Raw genomic sequence first — 22281 nt, forward strand, 5'->3', positions numbered from 1 at the left:
GCCGAACAACCGCACGACAAGGACCAGAACTCGGTGGGGGAGAGGGGGGGAGGCAGTACAATCGAAGCACCACGCGAGAAGCGCGGGGCCGCCTCCCCGACGTTTCGTGCCCCGCAGCGGGACGTCCCAGAGAGCAGAGGGCGCGTGCGCGCAAACGCCGTCATAACTGGCTTTTCAACTCTTCACCACGCAGAACAACGACGACGCGCTTCGGCGCCGCTTTTGAAGGGAGCGCCCCGAGCGGCGCGCCATGTGGCCCCGTAATCCCTGGATGCGCCCGCCGCTCGTCAAGGCGTGCTTGCCGTTTTCCGTTACCAACGCTCGCACGACCTCCATACTGGACCTAGTGGGTGCGTCCACCGACGGAAGGAACAATATTCTGCTATTGTGCAGGGGAAGCTCCCTTATGAGGTGCTTTTTTTCTTGCATGCAGTCGATCCCGCAGCTCTGCTTTCAAGAATTAAGAGTGGGTAACGACTCACATGCAGAAGTAATGCAGATATACATACTTTCGGAACGTTCAGCACATTTTCCGTTTTCACCGTTTCCTTTCGGCTAGTTCCCGTTCGTGTTTCTTCTTACTTCGTCACCTCGCGTCAAAACTATAGACGGGCCCGCAGCCTACGCTGCACCATGCGTGAGGAGCTTCAAAAGACGCACAGCTTGCTCAGTTTGTAAGTATAGCCTCTAGGCCTTCGATATTTTACAGCGTGCTTTTTCACCGACGCCGACCGGCATAGCACGTACGGGTAGAAAAGACTGGGAGACACACGGCTGGCGTATACTCGAACCAAACATTACACAAAAGCGAGGAAAGAAAACATACGAAGGAAATGTAGTTTTTGTTTGTTTTAGATACCCACCGACCACCCCTATATCTCGACGATCTTCCCACCACCAACACTATAACGCGCGTTTCCGCTCCCGGCGTTTCGTTTTGCTGCCGTCGCTTCGGCAACTGAATCAGTAGCAGCAGCAGCAACCCGGTGGCCGCCGGGTCAAACTGCCAAGGAAGCCCAAGTTTTCCCCCTCTCGTAAGCGACACGCACGCACACACCAACACGCAACGCATGCACGCACGTGCACGCATTCCCGCACGGTGCGGAAAGACGGGGCGACGAATTCGGCTCCGATCGCCTCGAGCGAAGCAGCACAGTTTCTTCGACAGGTATACACGACGAAGCAGAAAGAAGTCGGAACGACGGCGACCAGGACGGTCTACACGCAGGTATAACGCAAGCGAGGAGAAGCAAACGTTCACGAGAAAAAAAAAAAAAGCGCGACAGGTGGAGGAGGAAAGCGGCGTTCGCCCGACGCAGCTGGGCAGCAGGCCTGGCAGGATCGCTCGATCAGTTTGTAGCAGTGTACGCCGGAGAATCGGGAGCAGTCGGACTAATAAAGGAGGAGGCAGGCCGACCTTTCGCCACGGGCGCGATTCGGTGGCAGCCATCGAAAAACGCAAACGTAAAGAAACAAAACGGTTTGTGGTGGCGGTGGTGTCGCCGACAATGACGCGTATAATGTTCGGCTAGCTGCCGTCCTCGTACCGTCCGTGCTTCGGCCGCATCGACCCGAGTGTACGAAATGTATGCGCCTTTTGGGAATTGGGTGCGAAGTAGAGAGGAGAGAGATGCACCCGCGAGGCACGCGCGCGGGCGTGGAGTTCTATGACTACCACGCACAGCGTTCGAAATAGCATTGTGACTATAGCACTAACTGACTAGAGGGCTAGTCCGTGGGTATCCTGGAGAAAAAAAAAAGTCGTAGTTTCTGCCGAAAGGCGAAGCATCGATTGCGATAGCAAATTAGTGGAGATCGAGCTATACGAAGTAAGGATATCTTTCTCGGCCATATAAACTTCTAAACATAGGCATGCTAACTCTATTAACAAACATGGTGTCACGCGCGCACAAGCAAGCCTGAACACATCTCACTCGATGACCGCGGAAACTTGCTATGAAAACGCTGCAGTGAGGAAACGCGGCAGCAGCAGCGAGCGAATTGACCTACCTGCAGCCACTCGCATCGACGCAAACTTAAGTCGCGAAATCACAACGCAGCGCGGACTCTGTGCCCCTCGTAGGTGGCTTTCAAGATACAGCGGCCCAGAGTACAACGCCCCCCCCCCCCTACACTTCCCCCGAAGCCTTGCGCGCGGCGGAAGGCGGCGCGCTTCCTCCCCGCTTCCGTCTGTTGCCTGTGCTAGATTGAGCCGCGATCGCCGGTTCACCCTCACATGCTTTCTCTCGCACGTGCAGCATACGGTGCGCGGCGATGACTACATCGCCCTCGGACTTCACAGAGAACCTCACGGCGACGGCAGAAATGCGCCTGGATTGTCCATATAATCGCTATCGCAATAAAAAAAACCTACAAGCAGCGCGACAACTCGAGACGTGCGGCGAGCAAAGTTAGGCACAGAGAGACCGGTGAGAAATAGCGTGCGCTATAGCGTTAGCGGCACGCAACGCTTCTCCTCTGCCCCGCAGGCGATACACTTTATGGGCTCGTTGGCGAGGGGCACAATGTCACGCCAGGGCAACTAGCGAGCAAAGAAAGAAAGAAACAAACAAACAAACTCGCGCCAGGAGGAGGCGGAGGAAGTGGCCATAAAATAGAGGAAAACAGCGATAACTGCCTCACACAGTGCATGGTGGAGACCTCAACTGCGTTGCTGGGTGGTGGGAGGAGTATGACAACCGTTACGACGACCGCAGAACTGGACTCCAAGGTTTATAACGGGTAACGGCAGGTGTTTCAAACGCCGGAAGTGAGACGGTAAGAAAAGAACGCGAACATATTGGAAGTCTGCATCATTAGGTTCGCGTTCAAAGCGGTCGCAGCCAACGGAGAGGTGCGGGTATAGGTATATATGCGCTTCGTTTCCGGTACAGCAACTACAGCTAAAAGCCGTTTCTCTTGAAGAGCGTACGAGCGAGTCGCCCGGTTATTTTTAAAAGTGACCATCGTCCCCTATACACAACCCTTATAGTTGAGGCGAGCCCGGCGCGTCAAGGGGAGAGCCGGCCTGCGGATGTATATTTGTACACCGAGTGCTGCGGCCTTCGTCTAGCTCGACTCCGCAGCGAATGTTGCGGGGAGAGTTTATCTTGACGCGAGGCCATCGGAATGTAGGTTTCGCCCGCGCGCCGCGGCCGTGGCTGCTTCACGCGTCTGACCGAGCGCGTATGCAGTGCCAGCAGCTGCTCGGCGACAACAACAACGAACGAAGCGATATATCTCTTACGACACGAACGCTTCGAGGAACCGAATAGCGGGCGAAATGGGCCGCTTGACAAAATACGAAGGCGTAGAAGTAGCGTCTAGCTCCTAAGTTGCTTTCTTTCTTTCTTTATTTCATTATTTCTTTCTTTCTTGTATGTATTTTTTATATTTTCTTCACTATCTGGCCTCGCCGACATCCATAGCAGCTCAGTGCCTCCAGATCCGTGCATTTCAGATCTAACCTGTTTGGCTACGATTACCAACGTGCTTGTCTCCGCGGAGACAGGTACGATGGTAATCGTATACCCACACAGGCTAGACCTGATGATGACAGTACTTTACAATGAGCAGTAGGCAGCTTAAAAAATAGCGTTGTCAGGCGGTCATACACACCTGGTGCCACTCCCCCTTCCCCTAAACACACACACACACACACACACACACACACACACACACACACACACACACACACACACACACAAACAAAAACTTTGTACGCATTTTGAGTTCTTTTGTCACGGCTGTCGGATGGCGTACCTTTGGGTCCCCTATTTCTAAAACTTCCTAGTGACGAACGTTCGGTTAACGTTCCACAACAAGGAATGCCTCCATCTAGCCGCATGTCCGTAAGCTTTCTACATCTAGTTCAGTCATAAGCCCACGGGCGCGTAAGCTTTCCGGCAGCAAACATCATAACCTCCTGGCACACCACGTAGACGAACAGGCAAAGGCTCATAACTTACAATCTAAATGAAACCAGACTCCTTTCATTTCTTCCGCTCTGTTAGAGATAGTCAAAACGAGAAACCCTTAACAAAAAGAAATAAATGAAAGAAAGAAATAGGTGCGAACGAGACCAAACTCGGCCAGCAGCGCATTACAGCTAGCAGCCAGCCAAAACAAGGCCGCGAGAAACAACACACGCACACTTTCACCCGCGGCCGCCCGTGCCCATTGAAACACAAAGGGGCAGCAAACGTAACAGCCACGCAAGGCCGTGAACGCGCAAGCGCATTGCCGCTCCTTCTCCCGCGGAATTCATTTTGACGCATTCCCTTGTTGCTCACTCTGTCGTGCTAACAGATGAGGCCGGCAGAGGCGCACTTCCTCGCATTCAGCGCTGCCCCTCCTTTTGTGCGCGACCACCGACGTCGGCAGTGGCATAGAAAAGCTATTAGAAAGGAAACAATGGCTTCGTTGTGTCGGTTTAAAAATCGCCACGCTCCGCCGTCCGCGAATATGATTATGAAGGCGGTCTTAGGGCAGGGGGAGGGGGGGGGGAGGAGACCGCGCAACAATTGGACAGGAAATGCCCGACTGACCCCGCTTTTGCGTCGTCGGCAGTGCACACATTTTACGCCATCGAACGCGCTAAAAGAAACATTCTCCACAATGCAAACTAAAACGACCGACGAGCGACTATGTTTACCGTACGGGATCTGCAGCTAAACAAAACAAAACTCCATGGCTGCCCGGCAAATGAGACATGTAAGAGCTGTGCATTACATGTAGCAGTAGCACGTATCATGCCGATTTGGAGAGATTGCAACTTTAGGCAAAATGCCTTTGTTTGTTGCGATGGCAATTATATGGACACTCCAAGAGAATTTTTTTTCAGCGCCTAAACATGAATCTTTTAGTGCTTTGTCATAGCCTTAATTATTTTGTTTATAACGCTATCATCCGCCGGGGAACTGGTGAAGGCAGCCAATTATTGCAAGAAACAATTTACCGTTGCTTAGTCTGTTACTAACTTTTTTTCAGCGGACGAGAGCATCGCTATGAGAAGGGCTCAACTACGCTACGCGACGATACACTTGAAAGTGACTCAGCTTACTTGTGCGTTGACTTCACGTTTTTTTAGCCTACATCCTCGAGAAACTTGAATGCTCGGGCCCAACTCTGATCCGTATGGGCTCATGTTGGACGTTCAGGAAATGCTCCCGCCCCCATCTTTAACAAACGCATTACAGATAAAATTAGTTCGAGACTTTCATCTGTCTCGGACAAAAATCCGGGGTTTTCGGTATACTGAAAGAACTGTCAAGGGTTCTTGCCAACGAACATTCTAGAATTCCAGAGGGTATTGGACCAATAGACGTTCCAAAGTACAAGTATGTGTCCCTAACTTCGGTCGATATTGAGCATTCATAAAAAAAAAAAAACGATACTCAGAGAAAAAGAAGGCGCGACACGAAACCCGAAAATATAGAGACGCACGGTGCTTCATTGTCACGGCTTTCACAACTCTGCTTATGCTGTCGTTAGTCAATTTCAGATAAATGTTGTAACCAACGCAACTTGCCTCATTCCGCTTTGTCGAGAAAATAAACTGAATTTCTGAAAACAAAGGCTTAGTGGGCGTCAGTTCCTTAGAAAATGATAATTTATTCCGAGGGGCATTGCGGAAGTTTTTTTTAATTGAGCCTATCAATGGCCCAAAGAACAGTATTTGGCACTTGTATATACCTCAAATGACCACTTTAGTGCCCGTTATAGGCCTGGCTAAACCACAATCTTCAATTGGCAAAACATCCTGCTCCTGCTTCTACGGATATGATGTCGCTGAATTTCGATACCCGTGATGCAAACGTCACGTCCGCGTAATACATTTCCAGCCTATAGATGAATCTTGGTCTCGCGTTCCCGCGAAAAGCACGAAAAAATACAAGCTCGGGCAGCGTTCCATCCTCCTGCGTTGTAGACGCGCGTTCTCCCGTACGTGGGTGACCGATTGGCATTGTTTCCGTTCTGTGGCAACGTTTCGAGACAACAGAGAATTTTGAACATGGGCCCCACAAGTTTGAGGCCCCAAAGAGCTTTGCGGGTGTTAGCGTTGGGATACGCAGGAGCGAAGAGCTTTAAGAATACGGCTTTGCGTTTGCCAACAGCGTCTTGCGCGCTAGCAGCGCCACTTCGGCGTCAAAGAAAATCTATTATAAATATTAAAATAGAATATACTGTTTTGTAACATGAAGATCGAGTAATCTTGACTTTCGTGTTTTCGCATTCAATTACAATTTAGAGGTTATTCTGTTAGCAGCAAGCAATTTGTTGCGCTTCGTTTTGAGTGACCAACTTTACGTGCCTTCACCAGCCAAGCGAAGCCGTGTTAGGCCTACGTACAAGCCATGAAATAGCCATTCGAATTCGGAATCAGCGGCGTTTAATGGATCAATCTTCATAACGCACGCTAGCTGAGAGAAAGCGATAAGTGCAGTCACTTCTCCTAGTTTACGAATTTCGCGCGTTGCCACGAATCGAGCCCAGTTTGGTGCTATAGGTTAGAGCCGCCGCTTCGATGGGTGCCGCCATGCTTCCTGAGGCAAAGCTTTTGGGGCAGCTTTTGGGGTTCCCGCCAAATCAGTGAAATAGCGTGCCCGACGCAAAACCCAAACGCAGTTTGCGTCTCGCACATGCGCAGTGGCTTCGACGCTATTTCTTTGGGGCCCCTATTCTAAAACTAACATCTCGCGTTTCACCTCCACGAGACAAGTCCTTGTCTCGAAGAAGTGGAGCTGGCTGGCCTTTCGGCACTTGCAGTCCTCTTATACGCGGTATACAGCAGGTACCTGTGACGCTTCAGTTTATGGTACTGGAATGTTTACCGACAATTATAGCTGTTCAATCCGCGTGTACCTATTACGTTGTGGTTGTGAACAGCGCCGCGGCAGCAGCATTTTTATGGGGGTTACAAATGCAAAGAACGCTCGTGTATACTCAGATGTAAGTGCACGTTAAGGAAGTTAAAGAACGCCAGGTGGTCGAAGTTAACCCGGAGTCCCCTCCACTATACGGCATTAATGAGAGCGTGGTTTGGCACGCAATATCTCAGAATTTAATACTTGATTTTGTTATGTAACGTTCTGCCTTTGCAACTGGCGTTGTGAAAACACCGAAGGAGAACGACAAAAGCGCTGCCTTGTCCAGCCCGCTTTCTCGCGTCATCCAATCCACGACTTCTCTTTTTTTTTTTTTTTTTTGTCTATCGCTTAATTCCTGCTCTCCGCGACCGTGCTGCGGTGCTCCGACAGCGCGGCTGATTGATTGATTGATTGATTGATTGATTGATTGATTGATTGATTGATTGATTGATTGATTGATTGATTGATTGATTGATTGATTGATGTTTAATGGCGCAAGGGCCAGGTTAAGCGCGGCTGACACCGACGAGCAAACGAGTAGAACGACCGTGGAAGCACAGCCTGCGTACGGAATCACACGCAGCCTAGACTTTAGCAGCAAGGAACGCTACAGAAAAATGAGTAAGTTGAGCTGCAACACTAAATACCCTTGTGATGCAACACCGAAGAACAAAAAAAGCCATAATAATAATAATATTTGGGGTTTTACGTGCCAAAACCACTTTCTGATTATGAGGCACGCCGTAGTGGAGGACTCCGGAAATTTTGACCACCTGGGGTTCTTTAACGTGCACCTAAATCTAAGCACACGGGTGTTTTCGCATTTCGCCCCCATCAAAATGCGGCCGCCGTGGGCGGGATTCGATCCCGCGACCTCGTGCTCAGCAGCCCAACACCATAGCCACTGAGCAACCACGGCGGGTGAAAAAAAAAAAAGAAAAGCCAATCTTATACCTTGATAGGGGGCTTTTTAAAAGGCACAAAAGACGCAAGAACGGAAGACGCGTCTTGCGACGCCGCCTTGAAGTTCCCGTCCTAGCATGCCGAGGCGCCAGGAATCCCGACGGCGTCTCCCCGCCCTATAGTTCATTTTTTTTTTATCTGCTGATGGGCTACATTGCGTTCTACGGGTGCGAATTAGACTAAACGTGCCATGCCTCGATACCTTTCTTACTGCAGCACAAGAGACGAAATATAAGAAATGTTTTAAAATCCAAGACGCGACGTTGACGTAATAAACAGGCGCTGAGATTTCGGGGCGACGTTGAAAATACTTAAGTTTAGCCTTTATTGTGTTGTTGTGGTAACGAACCGGTTACCGCGCGAAGTTGACGACAATGGAATTTCGACGGTATGCCTCGTCAGTCGAATTTGGTCTAACCGGATTCAGTGGCCTCGTTTCTTTTTTTTTTTCAACATCTTTTTTTTTCTCATGAGAGATTCAGATTAGTGCACTTAGTTCCCCGAGTGCACATATTAACCCTCCACATGAGACGGCGCGTTAACATTACAAAAAATTCCGCCAGGCGCCCAGTGTGTGCTACAGCATCTATAAACGACAGCAGTCACAGAAGGCTCCGAGGTCAATGTGACGTTCAAGTGCTACTCGCGATCTCCCTCACGTTTACCTAGGGTGATAAAGTGGAGGCGACCGTACAGAAGGAGCGACAGCCCTAATGGAAAGAAAGAAAGGCGCGCGCCGTTAAAGGCGTCGCAAAGTATAAGAACAAGCAACGAGCGCCCTGCGACGTTCCCAGACGGTATGCTCGATCCTCAACGGGGAATAAAATGCGCTTTCTTTGTATTTCTTTCTTTTCGACGGAGACATCGTATATAATACGAGGCAAAAGAAAAAGATGCACCCGGTACAATTCTTTTCGAGGTCGATGTCCGAGTTGGAACGGCATATCCCAGTGAAATAACGGCCAGCTGTAGGACATTCCTGCTACGAGGACGCTTTCAACGAGTTTCTATTGCAGGCCTCCACAGCATGCAGCTTTGTGTGTGTCCAAAAGGTAAAGTTTTGGGCAGCACAAAAAAAATAAATAAAATGAGGCAGTTTAACTGTTGTGTGGGCAAAGTATTTGTGTGGATGCCTACATGTATACTTAAACGAACAGATGCACACGAGTCGCCACTACGCCAACGTCCCTAAATTCTCTTTTCCAGAGCTAAAACATCCAGACTTCGAGATTTGTTGGTAGGAATATAAGTTTTATTTGCGGTGATCATGAAGCAATCCCGGTTAATGGATGCGAGATAATGCCACATGAAAACATTTTATTCTTGAAACATTTCGCTGAAGGCAAGATAAAAAGCATGTAGTCATGCACCGCGTATCGATTTTAATATTCTGACAGCAAAACGTCTTTCCGACGGGGACATTTCCCAACGGTGCATGCAAGTTTTAAAAGCTAAGTAACTGCCCAAGCAACTGTTCCTTATCTCATGGTCCCTGTTTTACGAATTAGTGATTGTATTTGATAATTCATGAACGAAAATGGCTTTTTCTTTATTTAACCTGTAGGTGTGCAAGAGTCCTTGCGACATAGTACATGAAAGTGGCCACGTGAGCGAGCTTGCAAGCGACCGACCTCCAAACAAGCCCTCTGAAACAAAAAAAGTCGCAACTTCGCCCGAAACGGGAAGCATTCATTGCGGTAGCAAATTAGTTAGCAAAAACGATAGCAGCTTTATCGGCCGTATAAAGTTGCAAACATTCGCTTACTCTCTAAATTAACAAGCATGGTGTCACGCGCGCACAAGCAAACATGAACACATCTCACTCGATGACCGCGCGCACTCACTGTCAGAACGCTGGAGTGGGAAAGCGCGGCAGCAGCAGCAGCGGGCGAAGTGACCTTCGTGCTGCCTTTGGCTTCAACACGAACTAAGTGGCGAGAACACAGCGCACACGAAGCTATCAGCACTCGGCGCACTCTGTCCCCATCGCAGATTGCTTTTAAGACAGGGCGCGCGCGGCCTCGTCATACGCAGCCGCAGCTGGAGTCGAACGCAACCCCCAGCCTCCCTCCCCTTCACCCGGTGCCTTGAGCGCGACGGAAGACGGCGCGCTTCCTCCCCGCTTTCCTCTCTTGTGCGCAAGAGACTGAGCTACCATCGTCGACTCACCCTCGCAAGCTTTCACTCACACACATACAACAAACGACGCGCGGCGACATGTTTAGAGACGTAAAATTTCATGAAATTTTGAGGGGCATGAAAAAAACCGGTTTCTTTCATGTTTTCTTTTTCAAAAAGATACTCAAAATTGAAAAAGGACGATTGCGCACAGAGCTATTAAAAAGCCGACACATCATTTCTCTAAAACTTAAAATAATATAATCAATGCATCACAAAAGGCCCAGCAGAGCTTGCGGGTTCAAAATATAGGCACGATTTCATGTCAGGGCCATTGATTTCACATCAAACCGTCAAGGCCGACATTTGTATCAGTCTCTATCCGATTCCTTTCCGCTTGACGCGTCCACGCTTCGCTTTGCAGTGGACAAAGCCTTCAGGACATCGAAGTTCGAGTGCACGTACACAAGTTATTTAACGCGATCCCCTGGGAGCCTGGTGCGTAGCTTCGTATGCACATTTCCAAAGTCGGACGAGTTTCTGTCCCATGCCGCAGAAGAAAAGGGGATTCTGCAGTACGAGACAGGTGAGGAGGCTCAAGGGTTGGTTGAAGTAAAGCCCATGTCTCCCCCCCACCCCCTCCACCTGGATGAATCCAGGTGCTTCGCAGACACCCAAACTCTTCCTTTTAGGTACGTCGAAAGGAGTCGCACTGCAACAGAATTCTGCGAAGAATTCATTCCGTAGAAAGCGCCGCAGTTCAAAAACAACTGCACTAAAGAACGGGTGAAGCGAGAGTTTTGTCTGTTAAGTACATGAAACGGAGTTACCCATAAATAATGAACAATTATTAATGAAACTTTAAGATGTGAAGTATAAATATAAACACTATAGCTACAACCCTAGTCTCTCTTCTCGCGTCCATTTTAGGAAGGAAGACAGAAACGGGCCACAAAAGCAACACGCGCGTTAGAGTCCGATTCATTCCTTTACAATTAGAAAGTGAGAATGAGAGTGTGCGAGAAAGGAAAACTCGAGCCTCGAACGGACACGGCCGAAATCGGCGCCCCCCCCGTTCAGGAATTCCTGCACTACAGATACCGTTCTGCCACGCGGCCGCCGAAAGAGCACAGCATTCTTCACCGACCTGTCTACAACCTCATTGCGGGATCATTCGAGAGAATCCACCAAGCGCATACACAGTAAAACCGCGGTCGTTTGATTCGGATTCCCGACGACGGGCGATATATTTAGGAGGTACACGGCAGAGCGGCACGCGCCGGGGCCCAGTTTCGCACTTCCTGCAGGAAGAACGTGCCTATACGTTCCGCCAGTTCTTCGGCGGTGAACACGGTCGAGGACGTTGTCATAGCCACGGGCGAAAAGATTGCCATGCACGGATGCACCGAGAATCGCTCCGCCTATATATGTAGACCATGAAACTTCCACATCAGGTCTCGCGGAAGTCGAACGCGCGTATTAAACGGGGTTGTCACGAGCGCTTCGCACACAATTCGCAAGGCGTGGACCCCAAGAGCGGAATTAACGGGAGAGGTGGTGGAGCCGACTCGTCTTCCTCCACCTTCCTCCAGATCACCGGTACCACCTCCCCTGCCTGCCCGTCACTTTCCCAAACAAAAGAAAATATTAATGCGCGACAATTGGCATTTTCTCTCTAAACTATAGGCAATGCACTTTCTAGAATCAGGAGTTACTTTCAACAATCTCAATGTGCAAGGACATTGTTGAGCGCTGAGCACCATGCATGTGTGTTAATAATATATGGGGTTTTACATGCCAAAACCACTTTCTGATTATGAGGCACGCCGTAGTGGGGGACTCCGGAAATTTTGACCACCTAGGGTTCTTTAACGTGCACCTAAATCTAAGTACACGGGTGTTTTCGCATTTCGCCCCCATCGAAATGCGGCCGCCATGGCCGGGATTCGATCCCGCGACCTCGTGCTCAGCAGCCGAACACCATAGCCACTGAGCAACCACGGCGGGTTGCATGTGTGTTAACGATTGGTATTTTTAAACATTCGCTTCTGCACATTTGCCGCATCGGGTGAACGTATTGCGACTCGACACACGATGCACTAATAATATGCTAAAGAAAAACTATAATGTATCGTAACACATGCCTGGCCTCAAGGTCTACACTAAATAAAGCCCGCTTGAAAGAAAAAGAAGGAAAAAGCTTTCCATAAGCTGTACTATCATTTCAAAGGTATCGCTTTAAAATACGTTGTTATACTGCAAAAAAAGTACTCAACATTTGATATGATACATATTACGCGTGCCCTACCAAAGCTTAACCAGACTATTGACTGGTTAACATCCCTGCCTTCCTGTATTCTCTCTCTCTCTCTCTCTCTCTCTCTCTCTCTCTCTCTCTCTCTCTCTCTCTCTCTCTACCAAAGCTTACTGCCCTGATCTGCCTGCCAAAGACCAAACCTCTGGTGGGCCGACGGTATACACAAACAAAAAATATTTCACCCGCAACCTCCCACGGACTGGGGCCGAATCCCGCCCATGATCGGGACGCGTGGTATAAATATTCCTTCTCGATCGATTCTCTTCCTTCCATACGACCCGTGCATCGCTCACGCCCGGCCGATTCTGGCAATAATGTATACGCTGGGCGCCGCGCGAATCACTGACCAAGCGCGGAAGAGAACATAGAATCAGAATAGAATCGCCACACTATCCAAACGAAACGCAACCCACTGCGTAGAATGCAGTGCAACTCCATCGGCTGGGCGCGTCGCGCCAGTTTTAACGCCGTCCTCCCCACGCTATAGTCTCGCCGGTGTATGTTTGTTGTGACGTATACGCTCGAGGCATTATACCGCAATTGATAAACTGGCGCCAGGGCGGAACGATTTTCGTCCGCATTTGCAATGCTTCGGCGGGCCTGCAGCTGGCAGCACCCCTTCTCATCTGCTTCCTCCTGAAAGGATCGTATCACCACGGAATTCGGACCGACCGTGCTCGCATCGTCGGCATTCCAGTGTGCAGTCGCGAGCAAAAGTTCGAACACCACAGACGCAGCGAAATAAACTTGGACAGCGCTGAAGCTTCGCCTTTAAAAGTGGAACGCGACAACATTCAAAGATCGCTGACTGCTACTCACGCGTCCCGGCAACGGCAGCTTATGTAACCGTTATGTTTACCGGGAAACACTGGCGGTCAACGCTATGCACGAAGGCGAGCTTAAAGGGACACTAAAGTGAAAAATGATTTCTTCTGCACCAGTAAATTACCGTTCTACAACACCAAAAAAAACACCACTCTTACAACGATAAGACGTTTGGTAAGCCAGAAAAAGCGCAAGAACGAAATACGGGTGGCGACGCATAGTTCAGTTCCCGCACCTGGGGGCTGTGACGTCTTGGATTTTGATGGCATCTTCTAGGGCCTGCTAATTATATATAGCGGTACAGATTGACAACATTGTGTTCTAAAGGAACCACATATTAAACATGGCAAGTTTCGGGAAACTTTATTCAGCCAACGCGGCCTAAATGCGAAAACATACTTTAGAATCCCTGACGTCACGCTGACGTACCGGCGCTGGGGTTTCGGCGCGAAATTCGAATACTGATACTTGGACCCTCATTTTCTCATCTAATAATGAATCTATTTTCTTGAAATGACTTCCTGCAGGGTTCTGAAACCATGCTTCATTAGTCTAAACTTATTTATTGTCTCGCTTTAGTGTCCCTTTAAATGCGACCACTTGCTTACGTGGGCCGATCCCAGAGGTTATGCACAGCCGCGCCAAATAAATTATATCATTCCCAGGTTTCCGTTATTACTCCGCACTTTTAGTATTTCAGTCTGAGATGATTTAACATAAAAGGCATGCGCTGTCGGTGTTTTATTTCCTGACATTTGTTTGTGGGCTGTCATTCTCAAAGTTCCGAGGAATAATCTTGTCAAGAATGTAAGACAAGGTATGCGCAACATTAATGATATAATGGTGTGGCAATATAACCCGCGTGGCATATACATATACCTAAACATATAGGGAAATTTTCGCTCATGGACAACTCCGCCGACGCCGAAGCCGACATCGAATCTTCTGCGACATGTGGCCCTTAACGCTATCGCGTTAAATATTTTCTTCGCAGCTTAGGCACGCACGCTCAAATCAATGTGTACAGGTTGGTTCGCAATGTTATTCGGTTGAGGCAATTTCACTTGCCCGGCTGCGTTAGAAGCTTTGTTCTTTTTTGTTTGTTCGTTTTTTTGTTTTTGCTGATGTCGCAGTCTCGACTTCTTCACCCGGTTGTATACTAGCGCTTATGGCCGCATGTTTAATGAAGAACTTTCAGATAGTATAGCTCTTATAAGGAGCGTAAATCCATATTGTTTCTTGTGCGCAGGATCCGGCGAAAACGAAGACGTCAGTGAATACACTGGCAGCCACAGAAACGCGGGTGTACCAGCTTCGTGCTTTTCCAAGGAACCGCAGAACGGAACTTTTCAAACGCGCGCGCGTGTGAGTGGTGGACGCTCACAAACGGTGCCCCTGTCGGCTGCGATGGCGACTTCTCCAGGACCAAGTCATCTCTCTCCTCCTCCTCCTATTCTACACTTTTGCGCAAGATGCGACGGATGACGGAAAAGAGCGGCGTAACGACAGTGGAAGAGAGCACACGAAGCCGGCAACGAGTGCCCCAAACCGGTTAGTAACGGAAGGTGGATCGCGAAGTAGCATTATGCATCGGGGAGGTGGCGCAATATATAGCTATATGGAAGTACGGCATGGCGAGAGCAGCGTGGCGGTCGATCCATTAGGAACGACTGATCTCGCTGTCGGGAGGCAACGAAACGAGCTTTTGAGTTGACATGGAAGCGGGAAGAGAGAGAGAGAGAGAGAAAAAAAAAGATTAATATTTAAATTACCTTCAAGCTACTCGACTTAAGGGATTTTCAGCTTGTGGACCGTCAGTGATTATATTTCCGGAAAAAAAAAGAAGGAAGTATGGACACATGGGCGGCACAATCCAAGTGGCGCACGCTATACCACCATCAGGCGGTGAGCGCCTTTCGTTCTTGGCCGCTTGGTTTCCTAGAAGCAGGAAGCTGATAATGTATAAGCACCAAAAATAAACAACACTGCTGCTTTCCGAGCGGGCGTAAGAAACAGAGAGGTTGCAGATGAACACCTTTATGAGACCTATGGCACTAGTGGACGAGGCTGCGCTAACTTTGCGTCCGTAATTAATCTTTGGTTTCTAAGAGTGAAGTGCGACACACACACACACACACACACACACACACACACACACACACACACACACACACACACACACACACACAGTTACGGGGATCGGGAGAGAGAGAAACGGCGGGCGGGCAAGAGAGGTTCGCGAGCCTCTCCAGCTGCCGGCGCCGCTTCAATGGGTCAAAATTTAGGTTAATCAAAGCGCCCCCCTTCCTCGCCGATCGACTTTCCTGCACGCCTGGCCACAGCCGAACATTGCGCACGAGCGACATTTTTCTCGGCAGTTTCCTCGCTTTTTCTCGTTGTTCGTTTTCTTCCGTCTGCCTTCTACACACACACACTCCAGTCGGACTTGTCTTTCCGTCCAAAAACGCGGCACATTCGCTGCCCCCCCATCCTGTTCGCCTGACAGCGATCGCAGCGGCAAAAAGCGATCGAGCCGAAGGCTTGCTGCCACCCTCGCCGCGGAGTTGCGAGACCGACCTCTATGTAATCCCGCAAGGCCTCATTAGACTCATTTCGGGCGGCCGCCGCGCACCGCTCTGCGAGCCAGCGCAGATATCGAACGCGCCGCCGACTAGCGGGAAACACACGACGCCCGACCGGCGTGCTGGAATGCGAGAAGGGCGTCGAGGGAGACTCGGCCGCGAGAACCTCGCCGTGCCGGGGCCACGAGAACGTGGTACGTGGTTGCGTGTTCCTCCCTGCGCGCCATATATATATATATATATATATATATATATATATATACGCACACACACACACACACACACACACGCGCGCGCGCGCGCGCGCGCGATCAGGGGGAGAAGGGGGGCGGCTGTGGGAATTACGTGCCCGAAACCACCTGTCAAGGTTCCGCCCCTTCTTTTTCTTTTTTTCCCCTTTAAATGCCGAGGTCACTGACCAAGGCAGTTTTGCTATATAAACACGGACATATTTTTAAACCGACTTGCAGGTTGTAGTTTAATTGGTTCCTTTATACAGGTGTCAGACGTGAACGTGGTGATCTCCTAAAATTCGGGGCTGTGGGAAGCGGGACTTCTACCACTAAGGGAATTATTACAAATTTGCTAACCGCGTCTTTCCTCCCCTCTCCCATCTATCTCACGATCTCATCTTTCTATTCCCTCTTTCCCGTCCCCCAGGGTGGGGTAGCCAACCAGACGCATTTCTGGTTAATATCCCTGCCTTCTCTCTTTACTTCCTCCTCTTCCTCCTCATATGTGCGATATTATAAAAACTCGCTTTCAGCTGTTACACACTGGCTCGTGCCCGGCACTATTTTCCGGGCACAAACCAGACCGAACAAGAAAAAATAATGATAATTAACTTCTACGGTTTTACGCGTATGAATGAATAATATAATGTTGCCGATTATAGATTGTAGGTGCCGTTGTCGACGTCTGTTACGTCTAAAGTCGACGTATAAACGATTAGATCTGCCTGGTTTTTAAACCTGCTTTTATGTATGTATATGCCGCGGAGGCAGTCGCTGGAAATGTGCACACCACATGTAGATGTTGTCAATACTTTTTTTTCATGTTTCTGCGAATATCTTCCTGTTTTTTTTTTTTATGCCCTTTACACTTAGTACGGTATAGCCACTGTGTGCTGAATTTATTTTGTTAGTATTCTCCTGTTGCTCAGATTTCTATTATTCCTCGTGCTGAAGCCCTGTCTCGCCGAATGGCCTTGCGCTTCACTTCAATTCCCTGCATATAATATGTGCAGGAATAAAGAATCATCATTTAAAAAAAAAACACACAAAAGCCCGATCTGATTATGAGGCGTGCAACATAGTGAGGGACTCCGTATTAATTCTGACCACCTAGGGTTCTTTAGCGTACACCCAATGCAAGGGGTACGCAGGCGTTCTTGCTTTTCGCCCCCGTCGAAATCCCGGCCGCCGCGGCCAGGGTTTGGTCCCGCCACCTCGTAGGCCGAGAAGACTTGCTTCGTCATAGACGCTAGTTCATTAATGCGTGTTTGCTTGTGTGTCGTGTAATGACGATTCGCGAGCTTGCCCAACGAGAAATTCTGACGAACCGAATATCATGGCATTCTGCCGCTACGCGAAGTTGCCAAGCAACTCGAACATGACTGCTGCAATAAACTTGACAGGCGCGCTATAACATATCAGCTCTCGAATATTTTGCGAACGTCATTCGAGCGTGCCATAAAGGGTGGCCACCTACACCTAACTTCAGCGAGAGTTTAAAAATATGCGACTGCCACGAAGCTGGACCGAACAAAAGGAATGCTGTTTGCCGTCGCTTGGAGATACTCATTGTTTTTTTTTTCATTCCGCAAAGTAAGGTGATTAGTCTTAATTAATTAATCAACTTATAAAATATTCCAATTAGCTTAAAAGTGCCAATGAGAAAAATTATAGAGCGACATAAAAAAACTCCCGGTACAGCTTTCATTTCCTTAATACGTGCTAAATGACAGTGTTTTTCCGAGCGTGAAAGAAGCCCGCAAATGCGCGCAAAAATCGCCGCGCGAGGCACTTTGCGTGTATTCGCGGGCTTCTTTCACGCTCGGAAAAACACTGTCATGTAGCACGTATTAAGGAACGGAAAGCTGTACCGGGAGTTTTTTATGTCGCTCTACAATTTTCTACAAATATTGGCGATCTGTTTTGCTTTTCCTGTTTTGCAATGCGTGCTATGCAGAGAACAGACAAGTGGAAATCTCTTCGTGACTTGCTAGAAACAGTCACAGGCTTACAGTTGTAGCAGAACATCGTTTTTTTTTTTTTCATGCGTTTAACTTCAAATCAGGAATTCGCGAATTAACGTAATGTAAATGCCGCGGTCAAGCATTCCTCTACTGAGGCAATATGCGTTGAAATATCTGTACGACATTCTCAGAAGTCTTTCAGTGGCTCATAAAAGAAGGTATGACGGGAACGCGCACTTGCAATTTTCGTTTAAAGGCTTTTTCGAAAAGAGGTTTCCATTTTTCGAAGAACATACGACGATCCATTTTTCTTTTGGCTCGCGCTATTACAAAGACCCGGTCGACAAATAATCGTAGCCTACCACTTTGTCATACCTTCAAAACCCTTCTCTCTCGTAGATCCCCAGCTTTACCTGCGCTGAGCGATCATAACAATCAACGACTCAGGTTCAAGACATTTCGGAAGCTGACAATATAGGCAAAGGTGGAAGAATGAGCACGTTGGTAATGTGGCATTTTTTAATGTACTTTTCTCGCATTGCCATCTCTCTCGCAGTGGAAAAAAAAACTAATAAAGTATGCATATATTCCGGGTCGTTGTTTGACAGCCGAGCACAACTGGTCGGGAAGTATTCGAAGATTAATTGAAAAGCCTTCGACTCGAAGCCCCGTATTCAATTTCAAAAATCGCTACCCACGCACCTCAATTAAGGTAATCTACTCTCAAAAGTTTCCAACCATTTTTAATCCGGCACTTGAGCCTGTTCAGTCGCAGCGTGGGCACAAGCGTGACTGCGGTTAGACAATGGCAATAACTCCGTAAGTATACCACTTCTACGCATTTGCCCGCACGCTCAGGGCCAGTAGGAAGGAATGATAACGACGGCCTCGAGGGAGACAATATCCCCCGCTGTCATTGTCCGGACAATCGCCCTGCGGTTATCATTTACAATGCACCCGCGCTTCGCCAACTGCGAACACAATCGACAATCAGGAAACGGATACCGCACGCCCGCTTCGAAACGTAATTTAATGTGACACTGCGATATCATCTAAAGTTCGTGCGCGATCGTCACGAAACAGTCAGCCGGTCGCTGAATGAACAGAAGCAAACCAAATGAAACGACCGAGAAGTGAGTCGCCGCGCTCACGTCGGCATCTGCCAAAAAGCGTTTGTGTAAGCCCAGTAGAGGATATTTCCACAACCTGAAGCGACGTGCACGAATCGATGTTACGCTTCATTGCTAGTAAGAATAACACGATCGATCTGGAATGGAACGTCGCCAGGAACACCAGGCAGCCGAATACGGGCCAACGAGCTGGCAAGCCTCCTAATTAAGGCCAAATAGCCGACGGCTTGTATCGAAACAGGCCGAAAGAGCTGAATATTTCATTGAAAAATTGTACTTTAAAACACAGACCTCTAAGGCCAACAGGCAGGGTAGAGGCAATAAGCGACTCAAAGGGGCCAGCCCGATTGTCGCTAAACTCCGCGTACAAAGTTCAGAGATATGCAAGGGAGTGAGTTTGGGCGTTCAGTGCCCAAGAACACCACGTGAACAAGGCAATCTCGAACACTCCATTTGCGACCGCAACAACAGTCGCTGCAAAGCGACTGTATGCAGCCCCGGCTTCTCTCGACTTCAAATTTAATATCGAGAAACTCACGCGATATTGTCCTGCTGCGTACCGCAGAAACGCGCGCTCGCGATGCCAGAGATTGCGAGGGAGAAAGCAGCCGCGCAACCTGCGACACTTTCAACTTCAATACAACTGTGATGGGACAGCCGATCGAGCGAGAGCGCCGCGGGATATCCGGTCAGTGACACTTCGCACAGCAGGCCCGGGCGCAGCGGACAGCCGGTGCGTGGGAATACGAGCGTTGGTTATCGCGGAACACGCCATGCACGCACACAGCCCGCGAGGAAGTGGCGGCTTCCGCGCGCGCACCTAGCGTGTTTACGCTGTCGGCTCCAGGAATGTCACCGCCGCGAGTTGGAACCGCGCGCTCACGCAGCTGCGAGAAGACACTCGGTGTTACCGCCGGCGCGGCAACCGCGCTGTCAAGGACGCGCCGGACTTGGCACGCCCGCAACCTGCCTGAAACCGGTGTCGGCTGATCACAAACGACTAAGCGGTGTTCGCACGAGATTCCACCCTTGACGCACCACGCGCGCCGGCACCTCGGCTGATGAAGGAATTCCCGCAGGCGCACAGAGGCACGCCACCGGACCGTCGGCGTGCGCGTGACGTAAATCATCGGCGCAACCGACGAAGCCCTCCCAACGAAACGAAGATTTACCGCCGCCAAGACTCGCGTGTTTCGTCTTCCGTGCAGCATGATATACTGCAGCAGCGAAATGAAAAATAAATCAAAACACGGCCGCGAACCTCTGCGCGAAGCGGGAGAGCAAGAGTGTCAGGTAGCGTCGTGCAACCAAACCCATTCATTCGGGAACGGCGAAAACGCGCCGTCAGGTCGCGTGTCGTCTCGTGCCGAGCAACGAACGAGCGCCTTCTGCATCGGGCGCGACCAAGCTGTGCGATTCAAACGAGATCTAGGCCTAACCTCGGCAACGACGGGACGCGCCGAGGGACGAACATCTGAGAGGCGGCGGCAACGCGCGGGGGGTAGCAATCCAAGACTGGCATGGGGCACGGCAGTACTCACCAGTTCGGTCGACTCCCTGACCGCTTGCGAGACGGTTTCGCGGGCTTGAGCCGCGGTCCCCGGCTTGCTGAGACCTCGCGTGAATTTCCGTTCTGCCATTTAGCACATAGCGGCACAGAATCCAGAGAAACACCAGAGAACGTGCGACACATCCACCGAGAACGTCGCGAACTCCGTCACAACTTCGCCATGACTGCTTTCGCCAACTGCGAGAAAAAAAGTTGCGCGAGAGACGTGGCGCCATCTATCGCGAGCCAAAAGGAGCGCGAGTGCGCGCGAGAATTTGAAAAAGTGACTCATGTGCCAGGAATCCCGTGCGGAACTGATACGTTTGGGAAGCCGTGTACAGATGGCACTAGTGCGCCCGCTAAAGTGACGCGAAAGTGCAGCTGGGGGTTTCATAACACTCAACTCTGTTTTATTCGTTTTTCTCTTACTGTACGAGCATGGGTTTTCTTTCCTCCATGTTGAGGAGACGCTACTCCATATCGTTCCCCTCTTTCTTGCTCTTCATCAACACAGCAACACAAATGCAACAGAGGGAATGAACGTGGCAATAAGTAATCGAGGTTGATTAAATTTTGGGTTTCACGTGCCAAAACCAAGGTATGGTTATGAGGCACGTCGTAATGGTACATTCCACATTAATTCTGACCGCCTGGGATTCTTTAACGTGCACCTAAATCTAAGTACACGAGCGTTGTATGCATTCTGCACTGATCGGACTACGGCATCCGTGGCCGGGATCTAACAAACGACCTTGAATCCTGCCGCACAACGACATAACCGCTGGCTACCACGGTGGGTATATATATATATATATATATATATATATATATATATATATATATATATATATATATATATATATATATGAAATCACTGCCCTTCCACTCTGTGAAGAAGGGTGACCAGCGAAGCTGTGTATGTACCTCCGCCGCTGGTCGGCCCGGCTTTTGACTATCTTTGGGATCGGCCCACGTGTGGGGAGTGCTTAACACCTGCTTCACCTCCGCCGCGGGACGGCGCGGCATTTCACTTTCTCCGGGATCGGCCCATGTATGGGGAGTTTCTTGCTTATAACAACGACACGAAAAATTTCTTTCGACGGTAGAGGTATACAGCTTCGCTGTATTAAATAAATAAATGTTCATTTATGCTGAGCATGGCATTACAGCGAGCTTGTAGTTTGCTCACTATATACAATGACTCCCGCCTCCACCGCTGCCCGCCGTTCAGCTGTCAGCTGCCTGCGCTAGACAGCGAAATAGAGGTCAGCAGTGAATTTTATTTCCTTCCACCTTCCTTTTTATTTAGTTACTATGTATGCGCTTTTTTAAGTAAGCAACTACCTGCAACGTGACTTTCGTCTTCTTTCAAGACATTGATATCGTGGGCAAGTGTTTATCTAAATTGCAGGTTCCCTTTAATGTACCTAGCGTTAAAGAAGCCCGCGAATAAACGCAAAGTGCGTCGAGCCGCCTGTCGCACGGCAATATTGCGTGTATTCGGGAGCTTCTTTCACGCTCGGAAAAACACTTTTATGTAGCACATACTAAGCAACAGAAAGGTGTAGCGGGAGTTTTTCATGCAGCTCTGCAATTTTCTCATTCCCACTTTTGATTTAATTATATTATTTCAGAAGTTGATGAATTAATGAAGAGCAATTATGTACTTAGGCGGAATGCAAAAAAATTATCTGAGTATCTCCAAGCGACGACAAACAACATTACCTTGGT

The 22281-nt window shown here is 49.3% G+C and overlaps 1 protein-coding gene across 1 annotated transcript in view; it reads right to left on the bottom strand.

Annotated features, from left to right (window-relative positions):
* Window positions 1-20748, bottom strand: part of Ziz (dedicator of cytokinesis protein Ziz) — a 196935-nt gene extending 176187 nt beyond the window's left edge. The window contains exon 1 of the mRNA XM_075682221.1: window positions 20543-20748. Within this exon, the coding sequence (XP_075538336.1) occupies window positions 20543-20641 (99 nt within the window). The 5' untranslated portion in view covers window positions 20642-20748. The remainder of the gene's footprint in view (window positions 1-20542) is intronic.
* Window positions 20749-22281: the final 1533 nt, after the last annotated feature.

This window comes from Dermacentor variabilis, chromosome 2 (assembly GCF_050947875.1).
Source record: "Dermacentor variabilis isolate Ectoservices chromosome 2, ASM5094787v1, whole genome shotgun sequence".
Classification (NCBI taxonomy): domain Eukaryota; kingdom Metazoa; phylum Arthropoda; class Arachnida; order Ixodida; family Ixodidae; genus Dermacentor; species Dermacentor variabilis.